Source organism: Chaetomium tenue, assembly GCF_020726465.1.
Source record: "Chaetomium tenue strain MPI-SDFR-AT-0079 chromosome Unknown F5144scaffold_5, whole genome shotgun sequence".
Classification (NCBI taxonomy): Eukaryota; Fungi; Ascomycota; class Sordariomycetes; order Sordariales; family Chaetomiaceae; genus Chaetomium; species Chaetomium tenue.
In genome coordinates this window covers 2,431,817-2,449,951 of record NW_027117333.1, presented here as the reverse complement: position 1 = coordinate 2,449,951, position 18,135 = coordinate 2,431,817, and the positions used below count along the sequence as shown (strand labels likewise).

Sequence of the window (18,135 nt, the reverse complement as noted above, 5' to 3'; positions counted from 1 at the left end):
GTGAGTGGAACGAGGAATGGCGTGGCTTGGTCGCTTTCGTGTCGAGAACGGCCGGAAGTGGTGTGCTCAGGCGGGCGTCGCAACGCCTTCTGCACTCACTCGTATTTGGGGCCCTGCGCCCCCTGCTATTTCCTTGTTTGGACCCCTCGCGAGGTTGGGGCTGTCGCAGGATCGAAAAATCCCCCACTCCATCGGCGGAGCACGGCGCTGTGTTCGAGAATGTCGGTCGTACAAGAGAATGCAAAGTTCATGTACATGAGACGCAAACGGGCGCACGCAGCTGCCTTGGGAAAAATGTACACAGAAACTGGGATGGAAGAAACGGTTTCGGGTGTCGCAGCAACAGGAGAGCGACGCCAGCAACGCAATGAGTGGCTCCGCCAAGCACCCGACAGCGGGCTGCAGACCAGATTTGGACTTGGATCAAGCCTGAAGCTGCAACGGCTCTCGGTGCTGGCTGGGGCTGGTTGGGGGCAGAAAGTCAGCAGCCTGGCAACCCTCCGGCTGAAGTGGGATGAAATGGCTGGAAATGGAAACAAGCGGGGGCTGGCCCCTGAGATCTGGACGAGGATTGGCTACAGGTCGCTGTTGGCTGGGCAGCGTCAGCCGCAACCATCTGCCCCGCCAAAAAAAGATCAAGCATCTGAGAGCACAAAATTTGAACCATTGAACCACACGAAGAGAGCAGCCACCTTCGAACCTCATTTCCACACTGCATGCGACAGCCGAAGGCTGTTGGTCTGTCGCATTGGAGCCCAAATTTGTAGTTTCAATATTGACATCCAAACATTTGATCCGTCTGTCTCGGATCGTTTCTTTGCCGTGGTTGAGATATTTTGTTTGTTCCGTTCGCGCGGAAGGAACGGAGTGAGGCTCAGAGCCTTGCCCCACACATACGTCATGCCATGTCGTGAAAGCAGTTTCGAGTTCCTCGCTGCACCTGGACAACCCCAAATTTGGTGAGGAGGGATAGTAAACTTCGAACGAAATCACACAGGAAAAACCCAAGGGGCCTTTCATTTTCTAGATTTACCCTCAACACCCAAGCCTCGACTTTGGTTCTCATCCGATTACCAAGAAACAACGGATGGCGGGTTGTCCCAGCACATGGCTGCGATTTGAGACAAGAGAAGCAAGACACTAAAAACCGGCCCATCCAGGCTCTGTCCACGAGAACCAGCACCAAACGCCATCCAAGCCTCTCAAAACTGACTACACCATATCTAATTATCTCAAATCAGCGCCGTAGCCAATGACTGCGATATACGTAAAGCATTGGCCAAGTTCGGCATTCCCTGAGAACAAGACGACGCACTGAAAATATTATAGGTACATACCCAGGTATTTTACCAATGGCAAAAGTGCCCTGGTTTTGTTCTCTGACTGCACATCAATCTTGATCACACTGTTAATGTGCGGTACCATGGTGAAGCCAGCATTTGACATTCCCAGTCTTAGTGGTAAGAAGTGTCAGAGCCCAACGGCATCACATTTCATCTTCACTTTCGGGTGAGTGTGCGCTATTGAGGCAAGTGAGATAGATGTTGTTTAGTTTGCTAAATCCAAGATCATCACAAGTTATTAGACGACGCTGCGAATAAAACTTGATTCTCGATGGTTTCTAGCCTCGGCTGTGGGATTCTCGCATTGACACAGAGTGAGCAATTGTCTCGGAGTGTCTCAAGACAGATAACTAGTCCACCAGACCAGCTGTTACGGAGCCCAAGCTCGGCCGACAAGCTGAGAATGAGGCCGATCCCGAGTTTTAGACCGAGACCCACAACGTCTTGTCGGCGGACTCCCACCGGCCGAGCGCCGTCCGGCGACAAAACAGTACCCAGCCAATCGCCTTGACCCAGATCATTTGTCATTTCCGATTCGGGCAGCTGCACATCCTGTGTGTGAGTCGACATTCAAGCATTTAGCCCATGGCTGTGTGACATATAGCAAAAACAATGCGTCAGCCGCGAATCGAACGCGGGGCCCATCGATGGCAACGATGGATTTTACCACTAAACCACTGACGCTTTGACGAGAAAAGAGTTCGAATTCAGCCTCTATCACGGCGGGAAGAGTGGGAGGTGTAACGACTCTCCCCAGTTACCAGGCGCTCGAATAGTTCTGGTAAGTCCAAAGCACTAAGTACGATACTCTCATCTATTCGTGTTGGTTTGTTAGTCACTACAGGCTTCTCATTAAACCGTAGGCAGCTATAAAAAGTTTCCCTCATACTTGTCCTGCAAAATGTTAAATGGATCCTTCACATAGCCCCTTTTCCCTACCCACCTTCTCAGAACAGGATCCCAGGCAGAAGCCAAGGTCTATTATATGCTCGAACTCGTCATGTACAAACTCAGCGCCGCGTGACGGAATTCTAGCAGCACACCGTAATCGCCACACCTCCGGTCGGCCCAGCAGGGCGAGCAGGCGGCCGTATTCGATAGCAAAGCAGTCTTCTGCGCGGTCATCCCAATGAGATCCCCGTTTGCGGAGATTGTCGACCAGATTGGTGTTTGTTGCATATGGATAGAGAATGTATAGCAGACCTCAAAACGGAAACCGGCTCCCGTTGGGAGACCTGTCGGAATGGTATGCTCTTATACCCTACTACCACCACCTCAACAGAATGACAATGTCGGCGGCCTTGACCTGGGATTTCCGAACCAGATCGAGGGCGAAATACAGGGTGGCCTTCACCTGGACCAAGCAGAGCTTCGACTTTGTGTTCTGGTCAACATAGAACTTCGAGTCCGGGCAATGTAGGAAAAGGGAAATGAGCTTAGTGAAAAGGTGTAGATGACGTGAACAAATGCCATCCCATACAAATGGCAACAGCTTGAACTGGGCTTCGTGCTCGACAAGATTATTCGCACCGGTGACACATACTCACGTCAAAGCTCACATAGCAACGCCAAGCAGGGTGTGATCTGCGACGGCCCTTCTCTGAAGAAGCAGGCGTTACGGCTCGTGGAATCAACGTTCTCAGTGCAATACATGGCATCAACTACGATTACCAGGTCATGGAGCGAGTGGTTTCAACAACAAACAATTTAAATGTGTCGAGCGCGACGGTTGGTCAGCAAAATTGTCCAAGGAAGTCCGAGGCTGGCCACCTTCTTTTCCTCTTCTCCTTTCTTTTTCACTTTTTCTCTCTTACTCTTCATCTTTCTACTCAACCTTTTCCCCTCGAACCCTCTGACTGTGAGAGTCTCGCAGGCAAGTTGATCGTCTAACCCAATGATCCGGTCGACAACTTTTACGGCGCCAATGTCGTGATTCCCATCATCCATGACAAGTTCCGTGCGATCTCGGAACACCCCTGCGTCGATCGACTCTATTCAATCGCCCGAGTTAGCTGGCGGGTTATAAAGTCCCAACTGATTCAGCGGTACTGTCTTCCAGCGGGACGAAGATGGCGAGCGCAAGATTCCCGAGTCGGGAGAACCCGCTCAGGTCAGGATTGGCTTCGAGGATGATTCGGTTACCCGCTTGTAGGACACCTGCCGGATCGAAAATCCCATATCATTCTTGAACCTCACCGTCAACTCTCCCGAGAAGCTCGCTGCATACAAAGTCACGGCCCATATTGCCGACGCCCACAAAGGTATCATGTCCCCTCGCAGTGTTCCGCCAGAAGCAATAGTGTTACTGTCGATTGTTCTAGAAGTGACAGTTCCGACAGCGGAATCATTGATTGTGCTAATAGTGATCATCCGACAGCTGAGCCGGTGAATGGTGGCTTCATCCTCACCGCTGACGATGCCGTCCGCGCTAATTTCCTGCTGAGCGCATCCGAGGCTGTGGGTTGTTCGGGCGGGAACGATAGCAACGGCAATGATAATAATTGTCAACTGCCAGAGGTTAAGGGGACTGCCATGGAGGGTGAAGAGAAGTGAGAAACGAAGTATCGACGTATCTAGACTACCTCGATGAAGACCCAAGCTTCCGGCCACAGCCTAATATGCAGTCCAGGATTGCAATGTTTCGTGGGGCCTTACTTCCACCGTTGCGGTCCCGGCGAGGAATATTGAGCATTGGGATGGCGTTGGTCCCTTAGACCTGGGCGGGACGCATTGGATTGCGAAATCAGCAGTGATGCCCTAGATGTGGAGACAGAAAAACAGCGCATGAGAGGTTGCTAACTTGGTATCCGTCTAGGAACCTCTTTAAGGAGGAGAGAGTACGGAAGCGACAATGCTTGTGGACAACGACTTGAAGAACATCGGATGCATAGCACACAACAAGTCAACAACTGGCAGTAGAGAGGGAGGGAGCTGAGATTATATCTCGGGGTTCCCCCCGAGTTCAATTTGATGGCATATTGGTGCGCTTGGTGGATGTTTCCCTTGCCGATGTCAAGCATGGTGCCCCAGCTAGAGCTAACTTGTCTTAACCTTAGCTGCAGTGATCCGGGTGGAGGTGTTTCAGCTGTCTCCAAAAAAGGAAAAACGCTTTTACCGCTGGTTGGAAGGGCTTGGCTACGTGGTTAGCTACGTCCGAAAGGGTTAGAAAAAGAAGACGTAGTGGTGTGGTGATCCCTGGTCTAATGTTGCTTCTTGTCATCACAAAGGGGCAACCCCGCGGAACTTTTGTGATAGAAAGCTTACACGCCGGGTCTTTTTGTAGGCGCGCTGACGAGCGTATTCAATGAGCCGAGCGTATCATCGACTAACCGGGTAAGCGAGTATAGGACATCCACGGATCTTCCCACCCTCCCATGCAGCAGCCCAATAGGATAAGCCCCCGTTTCAGCGCTAGGTTGATCACAGCGCTAAGTAGCAGGCGGGGCTGATGTGTTGTTCGGATCATAAGTTTATATATATGCACCGCTCCCTTTCTGCAGCGTTTGGCGTCGTACCGTGACGCCTCGCCTCCTGTGGATTCGCACCGCATCTCGTCGGCCACCTTGTTTTCCCCAACAACTCTCCCTTTCAATTTGAACTCCGACCGGCCATGCGCGTTGTGATTGTGGGTTCGGGGCTGAGCGGCTTGGTCATGGGCCATTGCTTGCTCAAGGCTGGCATTGACGATTTTGTCATCCTGGAACGTCGAACAGACCCTGTGGAACGGAGCGGCTCGGTCATCGGTTTCTTTCCGCAGACGTTCAGAATTATGGATCAGATCGACCTGCTTGATGAAATCCAAGGACTGTCGAAACCCTTGCACCATTGGATTCACCTTGATCCACGCGGTCGAACCATCTTCGACGGCGAGTTCTTCGATCGTATACAAACCAAGTAAGTCTTCCAGCAGATGCATGTCAACATCAGGACTAACCATTGGATGGTAAGCCACGGGCATCCCTCCCTGGTCTTGATGCGCCATGAGGTGATGAAAATCCTCTACTCCAAGTTACCGGACAGAGAGCGCTACGTTCTGCCGAACAAGAAAGTTGCTACCGTAAAGCAAGACGATTCCTCGGTTACCGTCACCTGCGCGGACGGGTCGGTATACGAAGGCGACATCCTAGTTGGCTGCGATGGGGTGCATAGTGCGGTCAGGCGTTTGACCTTCGAACCGATAAAAGGGAAACCAGAGCCGCCTCTTGGTTCCGAGTACCGCGGTCTGTTCGGGTCGAGTCCTCTACCCGAGGGCCTTCCACCGTGCAACATTACCGAGACCCACGACAGCGGCATTGTCTTTATGCTTCTGTGTTCACATGATACAGCATTCTTCCTCGTTACCGAGCTCAAAGACAAGGACGCGCCAGCCAGCCAGAAATACACCGAGGAGGACATCCATGCGTTCGTTGAGAAGTACAAAGACCACTCGGTCGCTTCCGGGGCAAAAGTCACCTTTGGGGACATCTGGCGGACCCGAAATCTGTCGCCCGGGCCGAACATGTACGACTACAACGAGGGTGTTGCGGAGCAGTGGTATAACGGGAGAGTGGTGACTGTCGGAGACTCGGCACATAAGGTAAATTCTCCTGACAGCATCATCGAAGCCTCAGGTAGCTAACTGACGTTCCTTAAGATGACACCGAATCTTGGGCAAGGAGGCAACAACGCGATTCAATCCGTGGCATCTTTTGTCAACCATCTCTACGCACTTGCTCAGGAGAAGGCCAGTCCGACGGTCACGGACTTCGAAAAAGCCTTTGCCGGTTTCCAGAAGGAACGCAAGGAACCGGTGACATTCATCTCCAAGTTGACGGGGAATTACACTCGATGGGGTTCCTGGCGGACTTGGTTCGGCTGGTTGATACAGTCCTGGATCTGGCCGCTGATCGGTGACCGGTTTGTCGTAGACAAGATGTTGTCTCCGCTTGTCACCCTGTCGATCACGCTTGACTTCGTGAAGGAGAAAAACCTCCCTCCTAGCAAGGTACCCTGGACGCGGTGATGTATCTTGTTTGGGAGTTGTGGAGAGTGCAAGGTGGGGATGCACACCACCGCCACCGACATTCTAACGGCCACAACTCTGTCAAAACAAATGCAATTCGTTAGATAAATACAGGAGAATGAAGCTATGAAAAAGGGTATCAAAATTTGGTATTAAACCCACGTGCCCGTGCCAGGGCCTCTAAATTGCTAGGCATTGAATCGGTAAGGACGTGAATCAACCCCTGCGGTACCCTCTCCCACGCTACATGTACGTTCAGGATCTCCATATTGATGTCTCTGTTTTCCCTTCCTGTTTTCTTTTTTATTTACAACTTCCTATTACGGACCGGGGCCAAGAAGTTTAGATGAAGTACCCGTTCATCCAAATCGGGATCTTTACTGGTGCTACACTTGTCTCACGGGACTGACTGTTCTTGTTGACCGAGAAGAGGCTGCGTGCCTACATCGCGGTAGGATGCAACTTTTCCCGGTAGATTTGTCTCACGCAACAGGTTTGTGGGCTGCCGCTTGCTGGTGACTTTCTTCCCGCAAGAGACACAAGCTGGACTAATACAACATTGAAGTCGCACCAGCCATGTGCTGTGACCGTTGTCCTACATACATCCATGTCACCACGCTTCCCCACGTCCGTTGGGCCCACCACAACCCATCTTTGTGAATAAGGTATGTTGGCCGTCTGGTTGTTTTCTGTGGCCAAGGTCGCGTTTGCTGCAGTATTCCCTGTTCCCATAAGCCCCAATAAGGAAGCTTGGCCTTTCAGAACAACCCCAGCATGCCCAGCTGCCCAGTACCCCTCACCAAATTCACTCCGCTCGCATGTGCAGTCAGCTGCACTTCGGCCGATCTCAGACACGAAAAGTGGCACCCTCGTGATCACAAAACCACCAAACCCGCCTCCGCGCCCGCAGCAGCATCCATCCGCTCGGGTTGTGTTTCCCAACAGTGAATCGCCCAACCGCACTTGGAAGGTCAGAAGCAGGTCTGCTCTGTTCACTCAGCACTGTCATCGCTGCATAGTTCGGACGAACAACCCTGAACAAGAGAGGCCCATCGGTGACGTGCGGAGACCTATCCTCGAGTCCTCACTATAAAGTCTACGCTCTCCTTGCCCATCATGGCTTCAACATCTTTTCACGTCTTTGACCATCTCGCAACTTTCCTTCCGCCAGGAATATCCATAAACATCACCTCTCCTACCGATCTTTGGTTTCGTTTTGCCCATCAGCTTTCCACTATGAATTTCCTTGAATTCTTCCTCTTGTTATTCGGCCTGTTTTCAGCACACGGCCAAGCAGCAACACCGTACGAGCTTCGACCGCCTCCGTTAGACACCCCCTGGACAGAGAAGGTCGGAACCCAGCCTTGGCCGCAATACCCTCGCCCCCAGCTTCGCCGCGATGTTTGGCAGTCACTCAACGGGATCTGGACCTACCAGCCCGCCCAAGGAGCGGACGCTGTCGCCAACCCGCCGGCTTTGCCTCTTGAGAAGGAGACCCTGATCCCCTCTTGCATCGAGAGCGGTATCTCCGGCATCATGGACATGAGCTTCACCGTCACCCACATGTGGTTTGGTACCAACTTCACTGTTCCGCCACGCTGGGCTGAGGATGGCCGCCGGGTCTTGCTGAACTTTGAGGCCGTCGACTACGAGGCTACGGTTTACGTCAACGGCGCCAAGGTCGGTTTCAACCGCGGTGGCTACTTCCGCTTCACGCTTGATGTCACAGAACATATCACCCCGGGCAAGGTCAACGAGTTGTATGTATTCGCCAGCGGTGAACTATGGATGTGAAGTAAGCTTACCAGGGTCCAGGCACGTCTTTGTCTTTGACCCAACGGACGACCAATCCATCCCCCAGGGCAAGCAGACCAAACGGTTATCGCACATCTTTTATGTGCCTTGCACGGGCATTTGGCAGACAGTGTGGCTTGAGAGTGTGCCCAAGAACTTCATCTCGACCGTGGATCTGTCAGCCGACATGAACGGCGAAGGTAAGTCCGGTCTCCAACATGTGAGATGAGTCCAGATCTAACTTCATGGCAGTTACTGCTACCGTCCATAGCTGGACAAAGGATGCGACTCCCGTCGAGATCTCCGTGGCAGGCCCACACGGCGATGTGGTGGCAACTCACCAACACGTCTCGGACAAGACCTTTACCTTCCAGGTCGACTCGCCGGAGCTGTGGTCTCCCGACTCCCCGACCCTCTACAACGTGACCATCACGATGGGGAAGGACGAGGTTCAGAGCTACACTGGCTTCCGCACGTTTTCCGCTGGCAAGATTGACGGCGTGCAGCGCCCCCTCCTCAACGACGAGTTTGTCTTTATGTTTGGTCCCCTTGACCAGGGGTATTGGCCAGATGGCATCTACACCCCCCCGTCGCTGGAAGCCATGGTCTATGATCTGGAGGTCATCAAGGACCTCGGCATGAACATGGGTAGGTCGTAACGCGCCTTCTTACCTTGTGGACAAAGCTAACGTCGTGCAGTCAGAAAACACATCAAGATCGAGCCAGACCTCTTCTACGAAGCTTGCGATCGTCTCGGTCTTCTCGTGATCCAAGATATGCCCTCGATGCGGGTGCACACCAACGCCAGGCCCACGGACGCGGAACAGGCTGAGTTCCAACGCCAGCTCGAGATCATGGTCAACGAGCACAAGAGCTACCCGAGCATCATCACCTGGGTCATCTACAACGAGGGGTGGGGTCAGATCACCGACTATCACCCGGAGTTCGCCCTGACCGAGCGCGTCCGCGAGCTGGACCCGACCAGGCTGATCGATGCTGTCACCGGCTGGCACGACCACGGCGCAGGGGACTACTCGGTAGGTTACCCGCCCCGTATTACATGCAAGCAACAGTGACTAACTAGGTACCTAACCACTAGGACAACCACAAATACGCCGAGCCCCAATGCGGCACCCCCTTCTTCTCACGGCCCTCCTCCCCCTACGACCCCAACCGCATCGGTTTCCAAGGCGAATTCGGCGGCATCGGCATCCGCCCCGCCGACGAGAAGTACGTCCACCCCCCCTTTCCCCCTCCCCCTTAAGCTCCCTCCCCCCTCCCCAACCATACTAACCCCCCCCTCAACCCCAGCCTCTGGCCCATCCCCGCGGCCGTCAACGCCATCAACGACACGTACGAAATCCACTCCGGTGCCGAGTCCTTCCACTACCGGGCGCACGTACTGCTCACGCAGCTGCGCGAGCAGGTCGAGCGGTACGCGTGCAGCGGCGCCGTGTACACGCAGACGACCGACGTCGAGGGGGAAGTCAACGGCCTGCTGACCATGGATCGGCGGGTGTTGAAGGTGGATCGGGAGCGGTGGAGGGCGGATATTGAGGGGTTGTACGAGGCGGCGGGGGAGAGGGGTTAGATTCGATGTCTGAGGTGGTGGTGACTGGACTGTGTGGATGGGTATGGGTGTTGAGGGCCAGTTGTGTTGTTGGCTTGTTTATGGCCTGGCCTGTCTGTGAGTGTGTGTGTTTTGGGGAGGGGGGTTGTGATTGGTTGTTTTGGTTGAGTGCCTGGTGGTTGGTTCACTGGGTTGGTTGGTTAGGTGCACTTCTTTTGCTATTGGTCTGTCTGACTGGTGTGGTATCTAGTTGGGTAAGGCAGGCAGTCTTAGCCGTCACTTCGGTAGCTGTAGAGATCTGCAGTAGGCTTGGTAATACACGATCCCCCCAGAATGCTGAACTGATAGTTGCGCTGTTCTGCTCTGCTTGTTTGCTGCTATTCATGCCGGTCAGTTGACGTCTTGAAAAGGCGTGACCAACCGCCAAGGAGGACTTGTCTCTGGCCCTTCCCGAGATAGGAAGGTGTTTTCCCCCATAATCCTCATCACCCTGCAGTATCTTCTGCATTCCTCTTTGGTGGGCTCCCTTGCGCACCTCGACGTCATCGCGTCAGACTTCATGCGAGATAGCTGGACCATGGTCAGCTGTTGTGCGTCAGTTGCACGACACGGGTTGCCGTCGTGCGGTCCCTTTCTTGACTTCCCCGGGGTTGCATCGCGGGGAAGCTCGTCGGGAGGGCACATGTCTCCCGGCAATGCCTGGGCAGTGGAACGGCGTACATCAACGTGGCGGTGTGGTGGGACGTGGTTTTATAGGGGAAGGTTTTGATATGTGAGTTGGTTAAGTTCTTTGACGCGCATCCCGCGGCGGGGTTTCCATCGCGACGAAGAGCGGGGAATATCATGGATGTTTGTGGTGTTGCATTCCCGACTTGATCACTCAAGCTTCAAAGCTGTGAACTAACAGGGACAGACAAAAGCTCGGCGCTTGAAGTCTTGCAAGAGTAACCGGAAAGGTTATACTCATCCCTGTATTGGGCCAAGAGGATTTGATCTTCCGACTACATGTACCCATCTAATTGCTGAGTGCCCGGGCTTTGAGAGAAACTGGTGGCTGGCCAACACGCCACAGCTCAAACGACTGCACTCGATTGTACTTATATTGTTTCCGATCAAGGCCCACTTGAACTGTCGTTTACTCGACATCGACGGACCTCCATCGGCCGAAGGTGGAGTACACAGCTACCTAGGCTCAACGAAAACAAAAGCTCTTTATCCGCTCGACGGCCCACAACAACGCAACCCACCTCTACTCCTCTGTGGCGCAATTGGCTAGCGCGTCTGACTGTTAATCAGGAGGTTGGAAGTTCGAGCCTTCCCGGAGGAGACGGTGCAAGAGTTACTATTTTGCTTTGTTTTTGATCTTTTTTTGCGGTTGGTCCTCAGGGGCAGAGGGGCCATCTCATCCCGTTCTAGTTAGGTATGTGCTATATTGAGAATGATTGACAGATTGACGTACAACAGAATTGAGAGGTTGCGGGAGCTTGCTAGGCGGATTGAGAGGGCAAAATACGAAGACGGAGGTCGAAGCACGTTCAAGAGGTTGGCCGGTCGACTAGGGAGAAGCAGGACAAAGGCCCTGAGAAACCAAAACCCCCGCCAGCCATTCCGGTGCAAGTGAATAGAATATCTGAGGCCCTGGAGGCCATTTTACTGGGACCAGAAGTGGTTCCCTGCACTCTGATCAAGTCAAAGTTGTTTGGGCCTTCACCTTGTCGATTCAAGATTGGATGCTGGGCCTGCCCCTTTTCTCGCCGGAGACTGCAGAGCGCCCATAATCAAACACATGACGCATAGCAGTATAGACAGAACATTGTAAATGGTTCATTTATTTGCAACGAGATAGTTTTGTCTCCTGTGTTGTCGACTAGATAGTTATACGGAATCCGATTCTTAGAGTCGTCACTGTGGCGGCTTTCGATGCGGTGTAAGATTTGAGAGCAGTGGTTGGTTATCTGAACTGAAGAAGCGATAAAGGATGAATAGATAGTGGGAAACATGTACATAATACATACATGTACATGTATCTATCCACTGACTCGTGTACTTGGGTTTAAGGAATCAACTGCCGACTGAATGCGACGTTTCCAGAGATTAGACTCGATAAGTGTGGACTCATGGCCCACGATGACAACATCAAATTTTGAAACGTGGAGTAAGTCGGCCGTCAGTTCCGGTTTGGCTTTGGTTTGAGAACCCACACATTGATGATGTTGACTCGCCGTTTGCCCTACCGGTCTGCGTTCATATCCTGCCACGGTCTCGTGACTCCCCCGTGCTCCCAGCCGTGATTATCCAAACTTATTTGCAATATTTTCAGGTCAGTGCCCGCCTTATCGGCTCACTGGCTGCAACTCCCCTTTCCCATAAGCGGGTCATTCGAGTCAGTATTCCATGGAACCCCGAGAGATGATCCCGAAACTCACCGAGGGTTTCGACAACCACTCAACGGCACTTCCTTAAATACCCCCCGCACCCACCACGCAATAAAGAAAAATGCACTTCAGGTCCAAGCCAGGCTTTGCGATAGTTCCTAGGCCTTCGCAATCCCCACCTAGTCTGACGTCACGGTAGAGGTCAGATGGAGTCGCCTCAGCTGCCCCTGGGGCGCTCGGGCCTTGAAGAGATCCATCATGATTTGATCCCCATCTCCCCAGGTGGTGTTTGTGACGGGTATCTGTGACCGAGGCGTTTCAGCGAGCAAAATCGAAAGAATCTTGAGGGGATCGGCCCCAGAGTGCAAGCCGGCGGCGATGTTGGCGTCAGAGCCGCCTTCCGTGCCACGGCCAAAACGAGTCAGGCGTCGTTTAAGTTCACTGCCTAAGCCTGACCGGACAATCCAACCCAGTGTGGTTCAGCGCATCTTCTTCATGTTATCAACTCCATGCTCGGGTAATGGGATGTCAGGGGACCTCCCACCCTTGGGGTCCTTCGAACTGAGCAAATATCGAGGCATTGTTCTTGACGACTGGAAATAGGCTTCTCCGTGCTATTATCCTTGACTGAACACGCGAAGGACAGACATTTATGGCACCCCTGGAAACCTTGTTCCTGACGATGGTGGAGATATTAATGGGAGGTGGCTTCCGGGGGGAGTTGACAACCTGTGCTTGGTTCCGATGTTTGCTTCGCTAAGACATAGTTTAGGAGCACTTGATAATAAGACTAGGTAGGCAGGTCGTTTTCTGATGCTTTGATTACATCGGTAATGTCTGGTTAGGGGGGTGCTCGATCAAGGGATGGACGCAAGCGTATGTAGTATGAGAGTCTTAGTATAACAGCTAAATACACAAGAAAAGAAAGACAGCCTCACTGGTTTGTTTTCCTAACAAGATAGAAGTAACAACAATTTCAATTCCACCGTCCACCCATCCCGAGATGCGACTAGAAAATCCCGAAGGCGGGATCATCCTCATCATCCAACTGACTACAACCTGGGGTATCATCCGCGATCGATACCTCAGGAGGAACCCGGTCCTCGATACAGAGGTTTGTAAACGCCTCTGTTAATACATCCTGCGAAACATCGATGTTGAGGCGCCGCATGCCCAGCATGACTGCCTCGAAGGAGACTCGGAACTGGACTTTGGAACTGTGCTGTTCCGTATCTACCCCGGACATCGGATCCGTTGGGATAACCTCATCGCGGTCTTCCTTCAGGTTATCAGCCGGGATTATAACCTTAGAAAGGAGCCACGTAACGACGCTGAGGTTACCCCAGTCGAGGGCATCGATGGCTAGGAACTTGTCAATATCTCCCAATGTACCCCCTGGCGCATCTCCTGTTGTAATAACTGCTGGAGGTTCGAGCGGTTATCTAAGTGGTGCTCCTGCTTCATATTTTGTTTCAGACGGACAACAATCTTGACATCAGCTGCCCGTTAGCTTGTCCGTCCCAAGATATGCTGTCTGTCTTAAGGTTTGGTGTCCGTCCCGAGACATGCTGACCATCTTAAGATTCAGTGTTCGTCCTAAGATGTGTTCATCCTAAGATCGTGGCCGAATCGTTTGATGATCCTTCTACAATAATAATGCGTACATGTACCGCGCAACAGAAAGAAACGTCCTAAAGCAATGCAGCAGGTTCGGGGTACTTCGTGTAGACGTGTCGGTACCTAGTCATATACGCTTCCAAGTTCGACAACCCATTGACGCCCTCGGCGCCAGGCTACACCCACCCTGGCTAACTGGCATAGTCCTATTTACCATACTAGCATTGTGGTGGACGTTAGAATAAGGTGGGGTATGCGTGGTATCATTACCAGGACGGTCTGTCCTTCTGATTATTAGGTAGATGGGTGGTTCATGTCTGCATCATCGGCAAACCTCTATCCATATCCAAAACACCAAGGAAATCCAAACCGGAAATAAACATTACGTTCCCGCCGTATTGTTGACCGCTGTTGCAAAGTCACCCCCCCGGGGAGTTGCCGAACTCTGACAAGCCCTCTCCAGCTCCTTCAGCCACGCCCCTTTGCACAGAGCCACATGTGTGCCCTTGAGGTGTTGGCGAAAGTTATCCACGCGATAAAACTTCTTCTTGCGGTCGCACACACCAAAACGATGCACTGTTTCGACATGCTTCACTAGTTCCTCGTGGTCCGGCACGCCGTCTTTATGCTTGATCTCGCCGTTGCATAGGACACAGATGTTGCTGGTCTCGCCCCCGTAGTTCTGGGTGCGGTAAGCCAGCAGCGGGTCTTTGAGCGCCTCGCACGACCAAGAGTCGGCCTTGAGGTGGAGCGCGTTGAGGTGGCGGTCGGCTTCGGTGGGCGATTTGAAGCGCTTCTTGCATTGCGGGCAGGGGTGCGGCTTCTCGGCTTCGTGGTTGCTGTACACAAAGGAGTCAGTGGGGCTGCAGTCATGCCCAAGAATGCGGGGGGACTTACGTGAGCTCTTCGCTAGTGTGGAAATGTCGCGGCGCTCGCGGGCAGCAGCTGCACACAAAGGTGGGCTCGGAGCCCAGGCCCGAGCCAACGGCCGGCCCGTCGTGCCGGACACCACTCTCCGCCATTGCCTGATCGAGTGAGTGTGAGGAGTGGTTGTGGTTGGCCGAGAACAGCGCTGTCGGGTTGATGGTCGCGAGGTCTAGGCGCATGTCCCCGTTCAGGTCGGCCACGCTGCCCGAGAAGGAGACGCCGGTAAAGATGGACGATTCGTACAGGCTGGTCATGTCCGTCGACATGGTCCGCGCCAAGCTGTCCGAGCTCATGTTGGAGAACTTGGTCGAGGCCTGTGCCGAGTAGGAACTGCCCCACGAGCTTCTCTTGCTTTGGCCGAAGGGAGCACGGGGGTAAGGCGAGCCCTCCTCGAAGGCACTGGGAGTTGGGGAGACGGGTGATCCCACCTTGCCCCGGGCTGAGGACGGCGAGGCTAATGTCAAGGGAGACCCCGACTCGCCCAGACCCGATACGTCAAGCGTCGAATCAGAGAAGTCGAGGGAGCCAATCTGGAGCAGCCGCCGAAGAAACTGGTAAGGCGTTCTGATACCGGCCTCAGGCCATTTGTCCACCTCACAAGCAATGCGGGCAGAGGAATGATGGAGCTCAGGGATCGAGGTCTCTGGAATGACGGAATTATCTGTCAAGGCGTATTGCAACCTTCCGTCAAATAGAGGGTCGTACTTTGCTGATGCGGCCGTAAACAGCACGGCTGGTAGATGCAGGTATTGGGTAGTCGTAAGGTCTTCGGCGGGGACGTCGTCTGACGATCCGAAACGAAGCTGCTTCTCAATGGTGATCAATGCGTGCCGCACATAGCTTTGGATGTAGAGGCTGTAGAAGGTCGACAACCACCATCTTCGATCTCTCATATTTTCCTTGTTGAAAATGACCGACGATAATTCGTCGACGTAAGCTGCAACTCGAGACCGGAGGTTCTGAATGCACTCCACTTGGCATTGACCGCCACCGCAGTCCTCGTGCCCCCTGGGCGAGAGCAAGTTCGCTGAATGTAACCGCAGTGCCTCCAGGCAATGTCTCAGACACACGAGGGAAAGGATCACCAGCGATGTCTGGGAAGCTGTTAGTAATCTAAACCCTTGATTGAAGAACGCCTCCATACCTTGCCAACCTCGGCCTCGAAGAGGCAGGCTGTTTCCAGCATATTCATGAAGCTTTCCCAGGATTTAATCTCAAGTGCAGGTAGCAAGGGCTGGTTCTCGGCAAGTTCCCAAGCGATGATGGGAATTAGTTCGGTGTACGTCACAGAGCTGCCTCCAATTGAATAGCTCATTTGCAGGGAGCCCCGGTCACGGTACCGTCCAGCCTCGATGAAGGAAGTAAACGATGCTTGGAAAGCTGGGTCCGTGATGGACAGTTTGTAGCCAGCGCCTTCCAGAACAGCCTTCATGTCGGCCAATCTTTGACTCTCGGCCGAGAGGAGACATCGTTCGGCGACGTCCACAGAACGGCACCGTCGCGTCAGGGCAGACGCGCCAGAGGGTTGGAGCAGCTTTGGTTCAGGACAAAGCAGTTGAGGCGGTGCCGAGTCGCGAAGAGGCCCGCGCCGACAACCGATCAGCGGCCAGAGAGGTGCGTCTTCGCCGAGATGGGGCATCGGTACACTTTGTAGACAACACCGGCAGGGGCTCCCCGGATCACACTGGAGTACATGTCAGCTTGCGGTTCATTGTGAGTGCCGGATCCTAAATGAGAAAACCCACCCGGCGACGAAGAACCCTACACCTCCAGCAGGCGCCGCCAACCGCTTCGAGAGCCCGCATGCCACGACGGCCATCCTCAGAAAGGGGCCCTCGCCTGCCACCTTTGGACATAGAGGTCTTGAGGGTTGAAACGTGTTTGCTAATCGAATCGCTGATGCGCTCGCTGCGGCTTGGCCGGCGCACAAGTGGTTGGTCGTCATTCCCCGATTCGACCGGTTCTGTGGACTCGGAATCGGGCTCCTGGCTGAAGTGGGCGGCAAGATCGAATGTTTGATGCTCAAGTACAACTGGCAAGCCCGGCAAGCAAAGGGCGGAGTCCAGTTCGGTGGAGGAGCGGGAAAATGAAGAAGACAGACGACGCGGAGAGGGCCGGGGTTTAGAAGGGGCCTGGGCCGGCTCGAGGCGCGACATCAAGACTTCGCGGCTCCTCACATCGTGGTTATAGCCCAAGCCCAGTTCCATGGCCAGGGTGTGCAACACGACAGCCTTGGAGGAGTCGCAGTTCTTGAACCTGATCTCATCTCCAGCCCATCCCTTGGACAAAAGCGACAATTGGCGGCGCAACCGCTGGCGGGCCAAACCGTTCGGAGAGCCATCCTCCAATGACTTCGCATCATCGGAACCAGCATCAGAGCGCGACGCTGAGAAGACAGTGCGGGTGGGAGACGGCGCAGGCGGCGGTTGCGGTATGTCGATGGGATAAGATGCCGACATGGGCTGACCAAGCTGGGCTTCGTAGCTTGACGTGGCTGGTAAAACGCCTTCGTCTTCGGCAAAGAGAAAGTCCGCGGGCATACTAGTCATCGGGGGCCCATAGTCGATGCTCATATCCGATTCATGGTGATTGATGGCAGGATCCAAATCGCCTGCCCAAAGAGCGACCTCGAGGTCGAAGTCAAGATCCATCGGGTCTCCGAGATATTGAGTGGTGGCCATATCGTCGCCTGGAATGCCCGAGCCCCCAAGGTAAGAAACTGGATTGAACTGGTCCGTGACATGGGCGGGATAATGGTTCGCAGATGCAACATCTTCATCAATCCCCGTGGAGGGTGCACGGTGCAGGTTTGCATCTGAAGGCGAGTCAGCGTGGGTGCCCGTGCGGTTTCAAGGACAGCAATGGCCGGGATAAAGGGATATAACAAATAGAATAAAACAAAACAAAATGCAAGGAAATAAAATAAAGATGACGAGTAATGTTAAAAGCGCGTGCTCATGCGCGCAGTTTGTCAGCGTCCTTACCCATTTCACGATGCAGGGCCCGGGGCGGGCCGTTCTGCGCTGCTCTCGGTATCGCAGAGGCACCGGTAACGGCCAGACGCGGGAGTGGGGTAGGCCAGCAGGGCAGCGCGGGCAGCGCGTCCAAAGCGCCCGACCGGAGTCCACTGCCACGAGGGAGAAGGAGCGGGCCGGCGGGTCAGGGCAGTCGGGCAGTGGAAGGAACGACTTCGGGAGTGCCTGAAACCATCAAACAGCTCCCAGATTCTCTCTTCCTCATTCTCCGGTGGTGGCAACGAAAATCGGGCGAAATGCAGACTCCACGAGAGGGGTCGAGAAAAGGACAAACCTCTCACGGTTTTCTTGTTCAGGCAGAAACCCGGCTGCTGCCCTGCCCTGGCTGGCTTTCTGCAAGTGGCAGACCTCCCGTCAAGCGAGGCCGCCGCCAATCCAATGACTCCGCCTCGGGGAGGTGGGGAAAGGGAAAACTGCCCTGCGAGCCTGCCCAGCCGTGCCAGCCCGCGAAAAGGCCATGGATGGCTCGATG

At 53.9% G+C, this 18,135-nt stretch overlaps 5 protein-coding genes and 2 non-coding genes across 7 annotated transcripts; 5 read left to right on the top strand and 2 right to left on the bottom strand.

The window, feature by feature from the left end:
- Positions 1-15: 15 nt before the first annotated feature.
- Positions 16-1,267, top strand: F5144DRAFT_297186 (uncharacterized protein). The gene has a single exon (XM_066783853.1). The coding sequence runs from the start codon at positions 220-222 to the stop codon at positions 961-963; it is 744 nt and encodes a 247-aa protein (XP_066641525.1). The 5' UTR covers positions 16-219; the 3' UTR covers positions 964-1,267.
- A 689-nt stretch (positions 1,268-1,956) lies between these two features.
- On the bottom strand, positions 1,957-2,027 carry F5144DRAFT_t127. Its single transcript has one exon. It is a non-coding gene; the product is annotated as a tRNA-Gly (tRNA).
- A 559-nt stretch (positions 2,028-2,586) lies between these two features.
- On the top strand, positions 2,587-3,896 carry F5144DRAFT_549483 (uncharacterized protein; the record flags this gene model as incomplete). The annotated part of the gene is made up of 5 exons (XM_066787584.1): positions 2,587-2,589; positions 2,626-2,759; positions 3,387-3,453; positions 3,496-3,604; positions 3,721-3,896. The coding sequence occupies 5 exons, from the start codon at positions 2,587-2,589 to the stop codon at positions 3,894-3,896; spliced, it is 489 nt and encodes a 162-aa protein (XP_066641524.1).
- A 921-nt stretch (positions 3,897-4,817) lies between these two features.
- Positions 4,818-6,573, top strand: F5144DRAFT_515208 (uncharacterized protein). Its single transcript, XM_066786604.1, has 3 exons — positions 4,818-5,237; positions 5,292-5,919; positions 5,977-6,573. The coding sequence occupies exons 1-3, from the start codon at positions 4,954-4,956 to the stop codon at positions 6,343-6,345; spliced, it is 1,281 nt and encodes a 426-aa protein (XP_066641523.1). The 5' UTR covers positions 4,818-4,953; the 3' UTR covers positions 6,346-6,573.
- A 1,008-nt stretch (positions 6,574-7,581) lies between these two features.
- On the top strand, positions 7,582-9,730 carry F5144DRAFT_549481 (glycoside hydrolase superfamily; the record flags this gene model as incomplete). Its single annotated transcript, XM_066787583.1, has 6 exons — positions 7,582-8,105; positions 8,161-8,339; positions 8,392-8,787; positions 8,839-9,176; positions 9,239-9,369; positions 9,451-9,730. 6 exons carry the CDS (start codon positions 7,582-7,584, stop codon positions 9,728-9,730), a joined length of 1,848 nt encoding a protein of 615 aa, XP_066641522.1.
- A 1,232-nt stretch (positions 9,731-10,962) lies between these two features.
- Positions 10,963-11,036, top strand: F5144DRAFT_t137. The gene has a single exon. It is a non-coding gene; the product is annotated as a tRNA-Asn (tRNA).
- A 3,047-nt stretch (positions 11,037-14,083) lies between these two features.
- F5144DRAFT_492709 (uncharacterized protein) lies at positions 14,084-17,279 on the bottom strand (the record flags this gene model as incomplete). The annotated part of the gene is made up of 4 exons (XM_066785934.1): positions 14,084-14,540; positions 14,599-15,722; positions 15,773-16,312; positions 16,374-17,279. 4 exons carry the CDS (start codon positions 17,277-17,279, stop codon positions 14,084-14,086), a joined length of 3,027 nt encoding a protein of 1,008 aa, XP_066641521.1.
- Positions 17,280-18,135: the final 856 nt, after the last annotated feature.

Bases quoted from the DNA above. Each gene is read 5' to 3' on its own strand.
- F5144DRAFT_297186 (XM_066783853.1), top strand. From the start codon at position 220: ATGTCGGTCGTACAAGAGAATGCAAAGTTCATGTACATGAGACGCAAA.
- F5144DRAFT_515208 (XM_066786604.1), top strand. From the start codon at position 4,954: ATGCGCGTTGTGATTGTGGGTTCGGGGCTGAGCGGCTTGGTCATGGGC. The intron at 5,238-5,291 runs GTAAGTCTTCCA...TTGGATGGTAAG, and splicing joins TTCGATCGTATACAAACCAA to CCACGGGCATCCCTCCCTGG. The intron at 5,920-5,976 runs GTAAATTCTCCT...ACGTTCCTTAAG, and splicing joins TCGGAGACTCGGCACATAAG to ATGACACCGAATCTTGGGCA.